The 19,635-nt window shown below is 48.6% G+C and overlaps 1 protein-coding gene across 1 annotated transcript in view; it reads left to right on the forward strand.

Annotated features, from left to right (window-relative positions):
- The window catches only part of LOC123752313 (uncharacterized), a 125,043-nt gene that overhangs the window by 103,067 nt on the left and 2,341 nt on the right, over positions 1 to 19,635 (forward strand). Inside the window, exon 7 of the mRNA XM_069313620.1 lies at positions 8,377 to 8,616. Within this exon, the coding sequence (XP_069169721.1) occupies positions 8,377 to 8,521 (145 nt within the window). The 3' untranslated portion in view covers positions 8,522 to 8,616. The remainder of the gene's footprint in view (positions 1 to 8,376; positions 8,617 to 19,635) is intronic.

The following is a 19,635-nucleotide window of genomic DNA, read 5'->3' on the forward strand; positions in this document are numbered from 1 at the left end:
CATGCAGATACGTTGGTGAATAGGCGATAAAGGAAACAGGCAGGATCTTCTGCCTAATCAGGAGATTACAATAACACCATCTATCTATATATATCCATCTGTATATATATTATATATTACTCATACTCATCTCTCACCTCTCTTTTAGTGAAAAAACTAGAAAATCAAGTTTGTACCACTCTTTTAGTGATAACTAAAAAAGGTAAGTTTCTATGAACTATCCATTGCTAATACAAAACGAACAGTTTCCAAACTTCGTTTACCCACTATTTTTTAACTCTCCAAGGCCGAGTGAGGTCTGTGGTTCTCAATGCATAAAAACAAATTGTTATGACGCCCTTAGCCGAGCGTTAAGTGTTCTCGGATGCTCCATAGGTTCATGGCCATCTATCTCTCTGTCTTTCCTGAAGAAGTGTGGAGGGACCCCAGCTGCTCCTTGCAGATGTTTTTGGTACTACAAAGTCATATGACTATCCCATCCACACCTTAGTACATTATTATATCTATCTATTTATCTGTCTTACACTCCTACGCACACGCTTTTCCATCTTAGTGAAAAAAGTAATTTTTTCTATGAGCGATATATTTTAATACCCTGGACGATCCATTTACATCCTCATTCAATACCTCTGGATGATGACCGTCCACTTGCGCCTTGTGACCCCCTCCCCGCTCAGCTCGTTGTCGCCGTGTGGGGGCTTGGTGGGCGGCTGCCGGAGTGTGATGCTCCTTGGGACAGTCCTGTCCTTTTCTAGCCTTGTGCTCCTGCTGCCGTCCTCTCCAATTCTGCTGGGCATCTTTTCCTTTCCTTTTCCTTCTGTTTCGTTTTTCTCCCCCCTCTTCTCCTATCTGCTTGCCGTTTCCTGCCGACCTTTTGCTCGTTCTGGTTCTTCCCTTGGACTTCTTCTATTTTGACGCCCGGGTGCTTGAGGAGGCATACTCTTGCACCCGTAGAACTGCAGTACCCGACGTCGAGAGCGAGGGGAACCTTTTATTGTCAATCCCCACTTCGTCACTGAACCCGATCTCGACGGACTGTCGGTTTCTTAAGGTGGCGTTTGTGGGGCGTATACTCACGACGCACCCCTAGGAGGCCCCGACAAGATCGGCGATAGCTTCTTGTTGGGTGTCCTGCCTCTAATTGTGGCTCCATGGTGGGTGTGGGGGCACATTCGTGAGTGAATTCTTCTTTCGTCAAGATGATTACCCCTGCTTCGGCTTCTTCTGGTTTACCTTCTCAGGCTCGTGGGGTGGGCGACCAAGCCCCCGAGTCGGTCCGTATTGGAAGACCGGGCTCTGTAGCCTCCGCTGCATTGGGCCCCGACCTTGCTCCTCCTTTGGCCTCTCTGACTCCTTCCCCTGGCTCCCCTCCCTCCTCTGTGGTTGGGTCGAGCCCCAAGCCCCCAGTGGTGACTACCTCGTCCCCTGGCGCGGCTCCTTCTCTAGTTGTTACTACTGCGCCTTTTAACCCCTCTCTCTCTGGGGGTTCTCACCGCCGTTCTCGTCACGGCCGCCCTCGCTCGATTCCTTCCAGTTCTGCTACCTATCAAGCCTTGTTTGGTCCCGCTTCGTGGGCCAAATATTTTGATCTCCTCCCTCTTGATTCTGCGCCTCCTGACGATTTCTCCCTTCATCGACATCTCATTGATTCCGTGGATGCCTCCATTACTTTTAACCCCACTCGTCTCGGTACGCGTGTCGTTGCTGCTCCTTGTCAGGATGCTGCTTCCCGCTTGGCTGCCTTATCCTGCCTTGGCGAGACCCCCGTTCGGGTCTCGAAGAACGTCCAGTTGAATGCCAGTGTTGGCACTATTTTGCTCCCGCCCCATGTTGCGACCGGTGTTCGGGACCTACGCGACTGCCACGACGATATTCGACATATCCTCGCTGCCCAGGGCCATTCTATTCTCCAGGTGGACACGTTTACTCGTCCCCCTCGTGGTAGTCGCCGTCAACCCCTCCGGGTTGTGAAGATTACCTTTGATGGTAGGACCCTTCCACCCTCTGTCATTCTTGCTGGTGCCAGGTGCTCTGTCCAGGAGTACATTCCTTCTCCTCGGCTCTGCAACAAGTGCTGGAGGTTTGGGCATGGTGCCCTCCGCTGCTCCGGGACTGTCTCTCTCTGTCCTTTGTGTGGTGGCGAAGGTCACTCTAAGTCGGAGTGCGCTTCTCCCCAGGCTCGTTGCCTCAACTGCGGTGAGGCCCATCCTACCTTCTCCCGTGCGTGTGTCCATTACAAGCTTGAGGCAGCCGTCCTCAACTTGAAGCACCGGGAGCGTTTATCTTTTCCTGAGGCGAGGCGCCAGGTTCGCCGGCTCCCGCCTTATGCTAATATCTCTTATGCTCGCGTGTTGCGCTCTTCCTCTCCTCGTCCTTCCCGCCTTCCTCAGACTCACAACCGTTTCCGGGCCTTGGACCCTGATGCGCCCACTGCCCCCTCCTCTGTCCCTTTGGGTTCTCTCCCGAAGGATCCTCCTCCTGGTCCTCTGTCTGGGGTTCCCCTTCCTTCTACCCGGTCTGTCGTGTCTTCTGTGTCTCCTTCCTCGTCCCCCTCCGATCCTCCTTCCCATCCTCTTCCTCCATCTATCGGCTCTCCCCGCCGCCTGTCGGTGCGGGCGGATGTCCATCGCTCTCCTAACGGCCGTCGTGTGTGCTCTCGTTCGGCTTCTCCTGTTGAGACACTGGAATCCGTTGCCCGGTACGTAGTTGCTGGGACACCGGTCTCTTTAAGTCAGAAGCGTAAGCCTGGCTCCTCTCCTTCCTCTTCCCCGGCGGGTAAGAAGGCTTCGCTTTCTTCCTCAGCTCCTCCTTCTGGCTCTGTTGCTCCTTCCACTCCCGTTTCAGTGCTTGCGCCCCCTGTTCCTGCTATGGAGGTTTCTTTGGCCCCTGCTTCCCTTTCGGTTGCTGCTCTTGCTGGGGTGCGCTCCTCTCTTTCTACTCCCCCTCTTCCTGCTGCTGTCCTTGACTGCTCCTCTCCGTTGTCTCCTCCTCCTCCTCCTCCTCCTCCTCCTCCTCCGGACCCTGCCCGCCCACCTCTGATCTGTTCTCCCGTTTCCTTCCCTCCGTCTTTGCTCAGTTTACCCATGCCCCCTAACCCTGACTTTGCTGACCCTGATCCCGACCCTGATATTCTTTAACGTGCTCTGTTGGTCTTTCGCCTTTGTTTCTTCCTTGTTCTCTGTTTTTGTCCTTTCTCTTCTCGTCGTTGTCCATTCTTCAATGGAACGTTCGAGGTTATTACGCCAATTTCCTCGAACTCCAACTTCTGGTTTCGCGGTTTTCGCCCCTTTGTGTCTGTCTCCAGGAGCCGATGCTTGGTGCTCGTCCTGGTCGTTTTCGTGGCTATTCCTTTCTCTCCCCCCCCCCCCAGCCATTGCTGGGGCTTCTAATTCTTCTGCTCTCTTGATTCGGGCTGATGTTCCCTTTGTTCCTTTACTTTTTCCTTCGCCTCTCCATTGTTCTGCTGCTCGTATCTTTGTGGGGAAATGGTACACAGTTTGTTCCATTTATCTCCCCCCGAGTGTCCCGCTCTCTCTTCCTGATTTGAAACACCACCTAGACTCCTTGCCGGAGCCTGTGCTCCTGCTGGGTGACTTCAATTGTCGTCATTCTCTTTGGGGTGACGTTCTGACGAATACCCGGGGTCGCCTCCTTGAGCCGTTTCTCCTCTCTTCTTCCCTGTCTCTTCTGAATTCTGGTGAGCCCACTCATTTGGACTCTCGAACTCGCACCCTTTCTTGTCTTGATCTTTCTCTCTGCTCTTCTTCTCTTTACTTAGATTTCACATGGCAGGTTCTTGATGACCTCCATGGAAGTGATCATTTCCCCATCCTTGTTTCCTTTTTCTCTTTTCGCCCTTCCCTCTCTTTCCCTAGATGGCAGTTTGCTAAGGCGGACTGGACCCTGTTTTCCCTCAGTGCTACTCTCTCTGACCTCTCCCTTCTGCCCCTCTCTCGCGCTCTCCTCCTTTTTCATGACACTGTCTTCGACGCTGCCCTCCGCTCTATTCCTCGCTCTTCCTCTCGGGGTCCACGGAAGTGCGTTCCCTGGTGGAATGCGGACTGTGCTCGGGCTGTCCGCTGTAAGCGTGCAGCCTGGAAGAAGCACCGCCGTAGGCAGACGACCGATTCTTTTCTTTTCTTTCGGAAAGCGAGTGCGGTGGCCCGTAGGGCCATCCGTACGGCTAAACGTGAATGTTGGGCATCTTATGTCTCGACAATTACGTCCGAAACCCCTCTGGCCCAGATCTGGAAGCGTATCCGCAAGATAGCGGGTAAGTTCGTTCCCGATGTTTCACCGGTCCTTCACCTCCATGATACTCTTGTGGCGGACCCGTTGCAGGTCGCTTCCGAACTGGGTTCCCACTTTTCTTCTGTTAGCTCTGGTCTTCATCTTCCCCAATCTTTCCTTCTTCGTAAACCTGTCCTTGAGTCTCGTCCTTTAGATTTCTGCACTCATCTTCAGCTTCCCTATAATGATCCCTTCTCTCTCTCTGAACTTCGTTCTGCCCTGGCCCTCTGCGGTTCTACGGCGGCGGGCTCCGATGGTATTCATTATGAGATGCTTCGCCATCTCCCTCCGAGCACGTCTCAGTATTTACTGAGTCTGTATAATCGGATCTGGGAGCCGTCGTCAGTCCCTGAGGACTGGCTCGATGCCGTTGTCCTCCCTGTTCGCAAACCAGGGTCTCTGGGTACTTCCCCTAAGGACTTTCGCCCTATTGCTCTCACAAGTTGTGTCTGCAAACTCTTTGAACGTATGGTTAACGTTCGTCTGATGTGGTTCCTGGAACACCATCACCTCCTCTCCCCTTCTCAATTTGGTTTCCGCAAGTGCCGCAGCACGACAGATGTCCTGGTGAACTTGGAGGTCTATATACGTACTGCTTTTGCTGCGAAGACCTCCGTTGTTGCCGTCCTTTTTGACCTAGAAAAGGCTTACGACACCACTTGGCGTTATCATATCCTATCTCAACTTCATTCTTTTGGCCTTCGTGGTCATCTCCCTCTCTTTCTCCGCAGCTTCCTCTCTCGTCGTTCCTTTCGGGTGCGCCTTGGTACCGCTCTCTCTCCCCCTTTTCAGCAATACGAAGGTGTGCCCCAGGGTAGTGTTCTGAGCACTACTCTTTTTCTGGTTGCCCTCAATGGTCTTCTTTCCTCTCTTCCTTCTGGTGTCTTCTCCGCTCTCTATGTCGATGATCTTACCCTTTGTTGTCAGGGTGATGATTCGCCTCTCCTTCAACGCCGGCTTCAACTTGCGATTGATGCCGTGTCGTCTTGGGCCACAGGTCATGGCTTCAAGTTCTCTACTTCTAAGACTTGTGCCATGACTTTTACGCGGAAACGGGTTGTTCTTCGTCCCTCTTTGTCACTTTATGGTCATCCCCTTGAATACAAAGATTCCGCGAAGCTTTTGGGGTTATTCCTTGACACTCGTTTGTCTTGGTCTCCCCATATCTCTTACCTCCGTGTTGAGTGCTCTAAGTCCCTTACCCTCCTTCGGGTCTTGTCCCATACTTCTTGGGGGGCAGATAGGCGCACTCTCCTTGCTTTACATTCCTCTCTCGTCCTGTCTAAGCTCGATTATGGTTGCCCTGCTTACTCGTCTGCTTCTCCTTCTACTCTTCGCCGTCTTGATGCTTTGCACCATACTGGGTTGCGCCTCAGTTCTGGTGCCTTTCGTTCGACTCCCGTCCTTAGCTTGTATGTTGACACTGGCTTCCTGTCTCTCCAGGACCGCCGTGATCGCTACTGTCTTCGGTATCTTGCGCGGTCCTTGCAACATCCTTCCTCTCGTCTCTGTCGTGCTTTAACTTTTACCCCTCCTGCGGTTCCTGTTCCTCTTCACCACCTCCCTCTTTCTGTCCGGTTATCTCGCCTGCAGGATTCTCTTTCCGTTCGTATTTCTGATGTTTCTCCTCGTGTTGTTCCTTCTTTGCCCCCGTGGAGGGTCCCTCTTCCGCGGTTTTGTACATCCTTGACTCGCATCACTAAAGCTTTTACCCCTCCTACAGTTCTAAAACGCCTTTTCCTCGAGCACTTTTCTTCTCACTCCCGCTCCGTTTCTGTCTTCACCGATGGGTCTAAGTCAGCGGACGGTGTTGGCTACTCTGTTGTTTTTCCTGATCGCACTTATATGTGTCGCTTGCCTCCGGAGACTAGCATCTTTACAGCGGAACTTTATGCTATTCTCTATGCTCTTCGTCTCCTGCTTTCTCGTTGTCAGTCTTCCTTTGTGGTTGTTGTTGACTCTCGTAGTGCCCTCATGGCTCTCGGGTGCTTTAATCCAGTTCATCCGGTAGTTGTTGAGATCCAGCATTGGCTGTTTCTCGTTCACAGTAAATTTAAGTCGGTTGAGTTTTGTTGGGTTCCCAGCCATATTGGCGTGTCTTTAAATGAGCGTGCGGATGCTGCCGCTAAGGAAGCTGTCCGCTCTTGTCCCATCTCTCGTAATGGCATTCCGTATTCCGACTTTTACCCGGTTATCCATTCCTCAGTCCTTACCCGTTGGCAGGCTTCTTGGTTGTCTGTTACTGGTAACAAGCTACGTACTCTTAAATGTTGTGTTTCCTCGTGGCCGTCCTCCTTCCACCGTAACCGGCGGTGGGAAACAGCTCTAGCGAGGTTGCGTATTGGCCATACTCGCTTAACCCATGGTCACTTGATGGAGCGCCGCCCTGCTCCTTATTGTCCTAGTTGCATTGTCCCTCTTACGGTCGTGCATGTCCTTCTTGAATGTCCTGACTTCCAGGACGAGCGTGTGTCTTGCTTTCCGACCGCCCCTCGCGGTCACCTGTCCCTCGATAGAATTCTTGGTGACTCGGATATTTTTGATATCGTTCGCCTTATGCGTTTTTGTTCTCGTATTGGCATCCTTGGTGATATTTAGCGCCCTCTGATTATTTTGCGTATTTGATGGTGCTACATAGCCTTCCCGGTTTGGTGCCTTCTTTTGATAATTACTTACTTACTTGCGCCTTGTGAGACATCATACCCATAGACAATGAATATCCACGCAATGTGAGAGACATACTACCTTCCTGCGCACAACTCCATGCACGTGACACAGCACGGCTGCTAGGATGACCTTCCCTGGAACCCATACCCATTCGACCGAGAAGGCCGCCAGCGTGTGGCACACTGCCCCGCTAGGGAAGCCCTTCTTACCTTCACCCAATTCACTCTGGGCGAGAGGGTCACCCGGCAGTGCACCATCTGTGCACCTGTACACATACTCACGGATGCTCTCCGTTCATGAACACCTATTCTCTAACCTAACCCAACACCTCTTAACCACCTTGTGATTACGGCCGTGCATGCGGGGGACCACTCAAACTGCTCAGATGGATCGCCATAGCACCACTTGAACTTCCGAAGGACCACCTGTCCATCTGTCTAGGTGCTCGCATGCAGTTGTAGTCACAAATTTCCCACGGAGGGGTCGGGCTTGCGGTTACGCACAAATTCTTCGCCGCTCACCACAACATAAGTGAGACGCCCACCTTACCCATTGACGATGTAAAGCATGTGGTACCTGGCCTCCCTGACAGCTGGTGCATGCATGCACCAGCTGCCTGCTCTAAGTCGTCAATCTTCTTACTCAACCCATGTGAAACTCAATCCTTAGTATGGAAACTAGAGAACCCGATGACTTACACTGAGAACTTCAGTGTTAGAGTTTAGCAAATGATGGAATTTGGCAAAGAGTCCATTAGAATCCTTTAGAAAAACAAGATTTACCCTTCAGTGTGCGTCTCTGGCCTGGAATTTCCACCTAAAAATAGCACAAACTGAAACTAAAAATCAAATAATGAAATAAATGATAAACTTTTTTCCGAGAGATGAGTAGACAATTTTGAAGTAAACGGCGAAGAGAACTTAGTCTCATCACGTAGAGGAACTCTAAAGCATATGAGGTGCAATTACAATGTGTTAGATATTGAGAGGAACAAACGGAGTTAACAAATGTCATGTTAAAATTTATATTCTCTACTAATAGACACCATGGATGAAAAATTGAGACATAGATGAGCCATCGAGATGCCAGGATGAACTTCTTTAGCAATAAAGTTGCAAGCAAATGCTGTGCACTACGAGAAGACATTGCAAATGCTAATTCACAAGAAAATAGAAGACCTATGAGAATTTAGAATCATTACATTAACTGATCATAAAGCACTAAAGTCTACTTTAGGGTTCGAATGCTCGACCCCATAACCACATGAAGGGAAGTACACCATGCTGACAGTTCATTATTTACATTAAACCTATTGTCTTATTATTTATCAATAATATTCTATAATCACTAATAAAATACATCTGCAATACTGTGTTTCTTCATTCTGAGGTTATTTAGTGTTGCCATTTTGACTCGCAGTTTCGATGTTCATGAGGCCATTAACCGCACCTGGGGAGTGGAGACGAATGGTACCTTCACGGGGACGATCGGTCTGCTCCAGCGAGAAGGAAATGGACTTTTCCACTCTTACAGTACCGACGGCAAATCGCCTCAGAGTTGTTGAATTTGTAATTGCATATCCTACCGACACCTTATCAATAACCTCTCTCAAGCCAACGCTGCTGCCTAAATCTCTCGCTCTCATACGTCCATTTGAAGGTATTTTTCATTGTAATGTTTTACAGAAAAACTTTTGAGGTCTATCTTTGGAGTAAGTGATCTGTTCATATATGCTGTCATTAACTCTTGCTACTTTAAATTGAGACAACTCATTCGAGGAGTGGTGGGAGCTTATTTTAGAAATTGCTTTTAATTGCACACCCACATGTGTGTCTTCTGTATGTTTTCCCTGATGATGTTCTTAACATTAATACTTCTGTTGGTTTCAGATATACTAAGTAGGTTGACCTATACCATCTCGTTGAGTGAGAATCAATGAGAGCTGATTGATACTAGGGAAGACCCCCCAGTAGCGAGATAGGGCATATCTGACTACAAGGTGTGGTTGGGAGGGCGAATCTAGGTCCCCAAGACGGGATGTCCCTTCTCCCGATTGATCACAAACCCTCTGTACTCCTCTCAGGGACTGCATGTCACCTGGGCCTAGCAGAGATCTAACATGAGACAATTGTGTACTAAATTCTTGGTGAGAAGAGGCACTCATGTCTGGAGTTAAACAGCACCCATGAACCTTAGAGGCAACATAAAACGGCATTCGGGCTGTGAATCCTAGGAGGGTGTATATAAATGTTCGTAGTAGCTAAACGAAGATGGTCTACTTCCTTTAAGTACCAAAAATATATTGCCCAATACAGCCTATTTGTTTCCAGAGGCAAATCACTGGTTATGTCATTGAAAGAGGAGCAAGTGCATTTGTTACAAGATATCAACAGGTGGGTGCGGGAACGGTCGTTCCACTGTAATAGAGCTTCAGGCACAGATATTCTGTTGCGACAGTGTGTAGTACGTAATGAGACAAGGGTGTTTGCAGTGACGACACAGTATTCTGAATGGATGGAGTGTGAAGTGATGAAGAGCTTATTGCACAGCATTGTATGACATATTCCTGTGTGGGGGTCACTAGTGCAGAATGACAAGAGAGGCGTGTTATTTCACGGGTGTAAGAGACCTTGGTTGTGTTTTGTGCCACCATAAAGCAGTAAGAGCTTGAAGGGGTAGAGTGTAATCTACGTGTAGTTAGTATACCTTTGTCGAGGTGGAGTCGATTTTACGAGATGTAGTGTAGATGCTTCCCTGCCAGGAGCAGCCTGAGTGGTCCCCTTTAGGTAAGCGAGCTAGCACTTCCTACCATGAGCCGTGTCATCATATCCCTGGGCCACGAACGACAGCGCCTGTGTGCTTCTGTGGCCACGCCTGAGTGTGCGTCGCAATGCCTCGTGTGTGTCAGACTGTGTAACTAGTTGGAGAAACAGAAAGAAACAGTGCTACATGATGACCAAACTACACATCAGAAAGTAAGGAAACGATGACGTTTCGGTCCATCCTGGACCATTATCAAGCCGTATGAAAGAAGAGTGTTGTTTTAGATTCCGCTACTCTGAACAAAAAGGTCTAAGTAGCACGGACTATGGTGAGACCGTAGTGGACTTACCTGGCACAGGAGTAGGGCTGTAACTGGAGGAAGAAGAGAGGAAGGTACAGGCAAATATAAGATAAGAGAGTGGTGAGGTGAGGAGCACCACAGTGCTTCATCATAAATAAGAATAAGAGATTCTTTGTCCATTACCACAGTTATGCACAGTACCACACCCGGTCGACATCAGCAAGCCTGAGTAACTTCACAAGACATCCATCGCCACATCGACCCGTTGAGGGGGTTTTAACAATGACAATGCGCCACAAATGCCGAAAAGTCGGGATTTGCCTCATGGACGGCCATGCTTTCACCAAAAGCGACGTCATGAAGTTCCTACAAGAAGCGCTGGCATTAGACCCATTGACCTTGGTCTAGAGGGGGAGAATATTGTGCACATTTCTCGTGTGTGGAGAATCTCGAAAAACTCCCTTAAATTCGTTAGCACACTTCGTCAAGTGCACCATCTTTGTTCTCTCTTTCCACGTCAATATTCCGCCGACTGAACAGTCATTATCAGCGGGACCAGCCGCTGGATCGAGAACTGAGAAAAACGGTGATCAATATCAACATCGAGGAGGAAAACCCGAACCTGGGGGTATTCGATGTTATAGGCTGCAGCACTAATACTGACGACGACAAGCGCTACACCATGAAGATATCTGTCACCACTTTAGCCGCGGCTAACTAGGCTGCCACACATGGTCTCCAGTGCTTCAGCATCATCATTCCACCTTTCCAAGTGAAGAAGGAACGATTGCACAAGCTCCAACAGTGCTTTCCGTGCGACGATTACTCCCATCCCACCAACAAGTGCCAGCACCCTGTCTAGAAGTGCAGCCCTTGCGCCCAGGACCATGATTATCATTACTAACTGCAAGTAAAAAAACCTATTACTGTCTGTTCTGCAGCGGGGTTGACCCTGAAATTTCCCACCACTGCCCTCGCAGACAGGAAATCAATAGGATCCAGGCAGAATCCAATAAAGCCAAACCCTTTACTTTCGCCGGAGACATCGGCATCAAACCCAGCACCTCAGCTTTCACCAACCTACTAGAAGACTTCACAGTACTACCAAACAGTGGCTCCTCCCAACAGGCCACCCGGCCTCCACACTGGGAAACTAAGGACCAACGAGTACCCTCACAGTCTTTTACATTACGGGCAGGCATTATCCCTAGTCTTATTCGACTAGCGGAGAGGCTTGCTGGACCAGACAATCAAAGATTTGTCAAGGAACTCAACACGCTGTACCTAGCCTAACGGCCTGGACCACATAATCGCCCCGGACGCAAGTCTCACTGCCTCCACTATCACTCTGGAGACTATCACCAGGATGATCCACGAGGTCGATCTCAACGCAGACTCCAGAACCACCCAAGACCTGGGCGGCACAAATAGAGGTATTTCATTCTCCAGCTTCCAACACTCCTACCATCACAATCTCAGCAGATGCGCTAGCAGACATGCTGTCAACAAGTACTAACAGCATCACCAACGCTCCTGAAATAGCTTCTACCACTAATCCACGACACCCGAGCCTACCTCATGCTGCGAGACAAAAGCCAAAACCACCAATTACGGATGGTACGAACTCCTAAGGCGAGGAAATCTTAGTAGGAGCTCCATCGCCGCAGCACAAATATGACACGTACTCCGATACAAGGAGGAGGCAGGTGAGGTGGCCTCACGGACGCCACCTCACCAAACTCCGACGACAGCACGGCCATATCAATTCGCAGCAAGTCTCAGCCAAAGATAAAACGGAAGACCTAGAGGTCTACACTAACCCACCATGCTCCATAACTGGTACTGCCAGCTCCATCCCCAGATCCCCAGCATCTGCTATTAATACAGATAATGGGTCCAAAGAGCTTACACTTACGGACTCACCATAGCCCGTGCTGATTGGAACTTTTCGTTCTAAGTAGCTGAATCTAAAACAACAACAACGACATTGTCCATTACACTAGAGCTTTGAGATCGTGCTCGGAAACCAATTTTTTTAGAAACTGTTGTATCTCTAGGGGTTGTCTAAGGTGTTGTCTATTGTCCAGGGAACGTCAGCTATTGGTGGAGCTCGATCTTACCTCGTGAAGTGATGGATGTGAGACGCACCCTCGCCGGGCACAAGCCGTCTCGAGTGGCTCGGAAACTCATCACACTTGTTGTGAGAGAAGTTTCTCACAGCTATACTTGCACTCCATGATTGCTGAGCAGCTCTGCACAGACAGTGTATTGAGCATTGGTTTCGCCTATGTGTGGACACAAGTACTGTATTGTTGGGTGTCTGTGGATTGGGAATCATGCCAGCAGTTCAGAATTCGCGTGTTTATTTACATGCGATGCCTGGTTATATTTGGCTAGCAGTTTAAACAACTAGCCTATAAGTTCATGGTTGGGGAACACACCCCAAAGTTGGCTGTTGAGTGTGGCAGGTACTCGCTTGGGTCACTCTGCTTGACTGCAAGCCAACCGTCGCCGTATATACCTGTTTCCCGTCTCTCACCGCCACCCTAGTAATGTTAAGAGCCCAGCCAATCAGGAAGCCTCTGCACGGTTGACGCTGCATTCTGATTGGTGGGATGGTCTGTAAGCTTCGAAGCAAATTATATGAGTCTGAGCTAGCTCCTTCGCGCCTAGCTCCCCTCGTCAATTATCAGGACAGTAAATAGAGGATAGGACGTGTGCTCTCTTGAGCAGCATCACCATTGAAGGATACAAGTCTAGACTCCAGGATATCTACCCATCGGTTAAGGACGACACCATATATACATATATTCCGACGTAGAGCGGAATGTATGCATGTGGTGTAACTGTAGATTGATTACTTGTAATCACTTGTGTACATATTGACTCGCATTTTGTGGTGCCTAATTGCATACCTAGAGAGCTTGCTGGAGGGGTTTTGACTCTTGTTGGTGAGCCCATAAAGAGCGAGACGCCACATAGAGTGCTGGTCTGGGCAGCATAATTGTTTGTGAATGCTATTCCAACACAAGTCAGTCTATGTATATTGCAAATGTAATTTAAGGTCCAGAGCATCAATTTTGAGCTCTAAATGGTTCATTTTGCATACGGCAGTGGTATTAGGGTGTGTAGTATCCATGACAATCACCCCAAACTTTTCCATCTTCCCTACACTTTTACATCTTCCTTACCCATCACCACTACTTTCTATCTACATCATAACCTTCCTAACCTTTCACTACCTTCCTACCTTTTACCTCTATCTTAACTCTTCACCACCCTCCCTATTCCTCTGTGAATCATCATGAAGATGTAATGTTGTATTTCGCAAGTTTCGAAAATAGTATCATTTGCAATTTCGAGTAAAGAGGAGTGAATGGAGGTCGAACCCGACCCACCCATGACCTGCCCTGGATGAAGACCAATCACCCTGCATAGTTGGGAAAGGCCAGCTCCAGGAGTTTGGCATCTAACTTCGAACAGACAGACATTCTCTATTATAAATACTGATTAGTAGGTCCCTGTGCATATTTATTTTAATATGTAAAATAAAAATATTTTAATATGTAAAATAATACCCCAGTATGAAGAAAATAAAAAATTATAGAAATGCAATTCTCAAATGAGAATATAGCTAGAGGAAAGATTATTATATTTATATGCAGAAAACAAAGCTAACAAATAACGATAAATGCAAATTAAAGCTATTTAACTTGGGATTTATTTACATTAGGAACTGACATTGTAATGTACTCAGTTCATTATTATTACCAGGTTCTGGAACGTGATAAACCATCAATCTCTGGAAAGCCTCGTGAGAAGTGACTTCAATGGTTAATAAGTGAAAATAATGGGTTAATTAGACATTTATAATTAATCTTTATACCTCACAGATTATATATATATATATATATTATTAAATATGACCGAAAAAGTAAGATTAATAATTCTAACACGAATTCTCTCAATCTTTCGTACATTTCGTTTCACTGTTGGAGGTAAATCAAAAATCAATTCTCCAAAATTCATTTTTATTTCTAGTCTGACGCGACACGAGCGCGTTTCGTAAAACTTATTACATTTTCAAAGACTTTAGTTCACAAATACACAACTGAATAGAACTTACGTATCTCCGATTTTATATCTACATTTGAGTGAGGTGGAAGGGGTGATGTGGCATTAACACAAGACAGAACAAGATGTGGTATTAATAGGGTATTAATTTCATCAACACAAGACAGAACAAGAGTATTAATAGGGTATTAATTTCATCAACACAAGACAGAACACGAAACAATGGATATTGAATAGAAGTGTTTGTAGAAAGCCTATTGGTCCATATTTCTTGATGCTTCTATATTGGAGCGGAGTCTTGAGGTGGGTAGAATATAGTTGTGCAATAATTGGCTGTTGATTGCTGGTGTTGACTTCTTGATGTGTAGTGCCTCGCAAACGTCAAGCCGCCTGCTATCGCTGTATCTATCGATGATTTCTGTGTTGTTTACTAGGATTTCTCTGGCGATGGTTTGGTTGTGGGAAGAGATTATATGTTCCTTAATGGAGCCCAGTTGCTTATGCATCGTTAAACGCCTAGAAAGAGATGTTGTTGTCTTACCTATATACTGGGTTTTTTGGAGCTTACAGTCCCCAAGAGGGCATTTGAAGGCATAGACGACGTTAGTCTCTTTTAAAGCGTTCTGTTTTGTGTCTGGAGAGTTTCTCATGAGTAGGCTGGCCGTTTTTCTGGTTTTATAGTAAATCGTCAGTTGTATCCTCTGATTTTTGTCTGTAGGGATAACGTTTCTATTAACAATATCTTTCAGGACCCTTTCCTCCGTTTTATGAGCTGTGGAAAAGAAGTTCCTGTAAAATAGTCTAATAGGGGGTATAGGTATTGTGTTAGTTGTCTCTTCAGAGGTTGCATGGCTTTTCACTTTCCTTCTTATGATGTCTTCGACGAAACCATTGGAGAAGCCGTTATTGACTAGGACCTGCCTTACCCTACAGAGTTCTTCGTCGACTTGCTTCCATTCTGAGCTGTGGCTAAGAGCACGGTCGACATATGCGTTAACAACACTCCTCTTGTACCTGTCTGGGCAGTCGCTGTTGGCATTTAGGCACATTCCTATGTTTGTTCCCTTAGTGTAGACTGCAGTGTGGAAACCTCCGCCCTTTTCCATGACTGTTACATCTAGAAAGGGCAGCTTCCCATCCTTTTCCATCTCGTAAGTGAAACGCAGCACGGAACTCTGCTCAAATGCCTCCTTCAGCTCCTGCAGATGTCTGACATCAGGTACCTGTGTAAAAATGTCGCACGAAGGCTCTTAACTGCCGCTTTGAGGTCGAAGGACAGTATGGTGCTTCTGTAATTGCCTCGATTCTTTCCTCCTTCCGCAATACGTTCTGCTTGTAAGGTGTCTTTGGTGGTGACCTTCTTCTGTGTCTGGAGGTCGAATATGTCGTCCAACAGGATCTCCAACTCCACTTTCAGGGCCATCTCACTTGGTCTGGACAAGTGAGACAATGTCACGTTATGTCCAGACCAAGTGAGATGGCCCAGAAAATGGAGTTGGAGATCCTGTTGGACGACATATTCGACCTCGAGACACAGAAGAAGGTCACCACCAAAGACACCTTACAAGCAGAACTTATTGCGGAAGGAGGAAAGAATCGAGGCAATTACAGAAGCACCATACTGTCCCCCGAGCTCAAAGCGGCAGCTAAGAGCCTTCGTGAGAACAAGGAGATAGTCGTCAGAAGAGGTGACAAGTCGCCAATATACGTCATTCTTAAAAAAGACGAATATCTGGCGAAAATGAACCTCATTCTCTCTGACCAAACTAAATTCCAAACGGTAACGAAGGACACTGCAGCCGAATTGAAGGCAAAGGTCAACAAATTGATCGAAACTGTGAACGCCAAGAAATCCGGACTCCACCTGCCAAAGATTATTGGGGAATATAAGCCTGGATACACGTATGGAAATGTCAAGACACATAAGCCTGGAAACCCACTTCGGCCCACCCTACCTTCTCCCGTGCGTGTATTCGTTACAGACTTGAGGCGGCTGTCCTCAACTTGAAGCACCGGGACCGTTTGTCTTTTCCTGAGGCTTGGCGCTAAGTTCATCGTCTCCCCTCTTTCGCCGGTGTCTCCTATGATCGCGTGGTGCGCTCTTCCTCTCCTCGTCCTTCCCGCCTTCCTCCGTCTCACAACCGTTTCCGAGCCTTAGACCCGGGCACGCCCACCACCTCCTCCCCTGTTTCCCTCCGTTCTGTCCCGAAGGGTCCCCCCTCCTGGTTCTCTGTCTAGGGCTCCCCTCCTTTCTACCCAGTCTGTCACGTCTCCTGTGTCTTCTATTTCCTCTCCTTCTAGTCCTCCTTCCCGTCCTTCTCCGTCTCCTGGCTCTCCACGCCGCCTGACTGTGCGGGACGACGTCCATCGCTCTCCTGATGGTTGTGTTGCTCGCTCTCGATCTTCTTCTCCTATCGAGACATTGGAGTCTGTTGCCCAGTATGTTGCTGCTGGGACGCCCGTATCTTTGAGTCAGAAGCGGAAACCTGGCTCCTCTCCTTCCTCCTCCCCTGTCGGTAAGATAGCTTCGCTTTCTTCTTCACCCCCCTCTCTCTGATTCTATCATTCCTTCCCCTCCCGCTTCGGTGGTGGTGCCCCCTGTTCCTACTGTGGGGGTTTCTTTAGCCCCTGGTTCCATCTCGGTTACTGTCCTTGCTGAGGTGTGCCTCCCTCTTTCTGCCCCCCCCTCCTCCCCTTCCTTCTCCTCCAGACCCTGCTCGTCCACCTCTTGTCCGTCCTCCTGCTCCTTGCCCTCCTTCTTTACTCAGTTTACCCATGGCCCCTAACCCTGACTTCGCTGACCCTGATCCTGACTCTGTGCTTTTTTAGCGTGCTGTGTTCCTTCTTCACCTTTGTTTCTTCTTTGCTCTCTGTTGCTCTCCTCTCTCTCTTTGCTGATGTCTTTTCTCCAGTGGAACATCCGTGGATTTTACGCCAATTTCCTTGATCTCCAACTTCTCATTTCACAGTTTTTGCCCCTTTGTGTCTGTCTCCAGGAGCCGATGCTTGGTTCTCGTCCTGGTCGCTTCCGTGGCCTATTCTTTTCTCTCCCCTCCCCCAGCTGTCGCTGGGTTCCATAATTCTTCTGCTCTCTTGATTCGTTCCGAAATCCTTTGTCCCCTTACTTTTTTCCTCGCCTCTCCACTGTTCTGCCGCCCGTATCTTTGTGCGTAGATGGTACACGGTTTGTTCTATTTATCTACCTCCCACTGTCCCACTTTCTCTTCCCGATCTTAAACACCTCCTAGACTCCTTGCCGGAGCCTGTGCTCCTGCTGGGTGATTTCAATTGTCGTCATGCCCTTTGGGGTGATGTGCTGACAAACACCCTGGGGTCGCCTCCTTGAACCTTTCATCCTCTCTTCTTCCCTGTCCCTTCTTAATTCTGGTGAGCCCACTCATTTGGACTCTCGGACTCGCTCCCTTTCTTGTCTCGATCATTCTCTGTGCTCGTCATCCCTTTCCTTAGATTTTGGGTGGCGAGTCCTTGATGACTTCCATGGCAGTGACCATTTTCCTATCCTTGTCACTTTTTTTCTCCTTTCGCCCTCCTCTCTCCTTCCCTAGGTGGCAGTTTTCCGAGGCTGACTGGCGCCTCTTTACTCTCCGTGCTAATATTTCCGACCACTCCGTTTTACCTCTCCCTCGTGCCCTCCTTCTTTTTCATGACACTGTCTTTGACGCTGCCCTCCACTCTATTCCTCGCTCTTCCTCTCGGGGAACGCGGAAGTGCGTTCCCTGGTGGAGTTTGGACTGTGCTCGGGCTGTCCGCTTTAAGCGTGCAGCCTGGAAGAGACATCGCCGCTGGCAGACGGTTGAGTCTTTTCTTTTGTTTCGAAAGGTGAGTGCGGTGGCCTGTAGGACCATCCGAGCGGCTAAACGTGCTTGCTGGGAGTCTTGTTTCCACCGTTACGTCCGAAACTCCTCTTCCACTGGTCTGGAAGTGTATCCGCAAGATTGTGGGTAAGTTCGTTCCCGATGTCTCACCTGTCCTTTGCCTTCATGGTGCTCTTGTGGCGGACCCGTTGCAGGTTGCGACCGAACTGGGTTCCCATTTCTCCTCTGTTAGTTCTGGTTCTCATCTCCCAAAATCCTTCCTTCTTCGTAAGCCTCTCTTTGAATCTCGTCCTTTAAATTTCTGTACTAATCTTCACCTTCCCTATAATGATCCCTTCTCTCTCTCTGAACTTCAATCTGCCCTAGCCCTTTGTGGTTCTACGGCAGCGGGCTCCGATGGCATTCATTATGAAATGCTTCGCCATCTCCCTCCGTGCACGTCTCATTATTTACTGAGTCTGTACAATCGGGTCTGGGAGTCGTCGTCAGTCCCTGAAGACTGGCTCGATGCTGTTGTCCTCCCTGTTCGGAAACCAGGGTCTCTCGGGTCATCCCCCAAGGACTTCCGCCCTATTGCTCTCACGAGTTGTGTCTGCAAGCTCTTTGAACGTATGGTCAACGTTCGTTTGATGTGGTTCAACACTATCGCCACCTCTCCCGTTCTCAAGTTGGTTTTCGCAAGTGCCGCAGCACGACAGATGTCCTGGTGAACTTGGAGGTCTATATTCGTACTGCTTTTGCTGCGAAGACCTCCGTTGTTGCCGTCCTTTTTGACCTGGAAAAGGCTTACGACACTACCTGGCGGTATCATATTCTGTCTCAACTTCATTCTTTTGGCCTTCGTGGGAACCTCCCTCTCTTCTTCCGGAGCTTCCTCTCTCGTCGGTCCTTTCGTGTGCGGCTTGATACTGCTCTCTCTGCCCCTTTTCAGCAGTATGAGGGTGTGCCCCAGGGTAGTGTTCTGAGCACTACTCTTTTTTCTAGTTGCCCTCAACGGTCTTCTTTCCTCTCTTCCTTCTGGCGTCTTCTCTGCTCTCTATGTTGATAATCTTACCCTTTGCTGTCGGGATGATGATTCCCCTTTCCTTCAACAGCGACTTCAACTTGCGATTGATGCCGTGTCGTCTTGGGCAACCGATCATGGCTTGCAAGTTCTCTGCGTCTAAGACTTGTGCTATGACTTTTACTCTGAGGCATGTCGTTCTTCGTCCCTCTTTCTCGCTTTATGGTCATCCCATTGTGTACAGGGATTCCGCGAAGCTTTTGGGGTTAGTCTTTGACACTCGTTTGTCTTTGTCAGCCCATATCTCTTACCTCCGAGTTGAATGCTCTAAGGCCCTTAACCTCCTTAAGGTTTTGTCCCATACTTCTTGGGGAACGGATAGGCGCACGCTCCTCTATTTGCACTCCTCTCTCGTCCTGTCTAAACTCGATTATGGTTGCCCTGCATACTCTTCTGCTTCTCCTTCTACTCTTCGCCGTCTTGATGCTTTGCACCATACTGGGTTGCGTCTCGGCTCTGGTGCCTTTCGTTCGACTCCCGCCCTTAGTTTGTATGTTGACACTGTGTTACAGCCCTCTCAGGTCGTAACCGGGTTCTTACTCTGATGTTGTTAGAGGAAGGGTATCCGGCCCCAAGTCAGTAGTGGCTTTCAAGGGATGTGATCCGTAACGCAAGTAAATTAAAGGGGAAGGGAAATAAAG

This window comes from Procambarus clarkii, chromosome 76 (assembly GCF_040958095.1).
Source record: "Procambarus clarkii isolate CNS0578487 chromosome 76, FALCON_Pclarkii_2.0, whole genome shotgun sequence".
Lineage (NCBI taxonomy): Eukaryota > Metazoa > Arthropoda > Malacostraca > Decapoda > Cambaridae > Procambarus > Procambarus clarkii.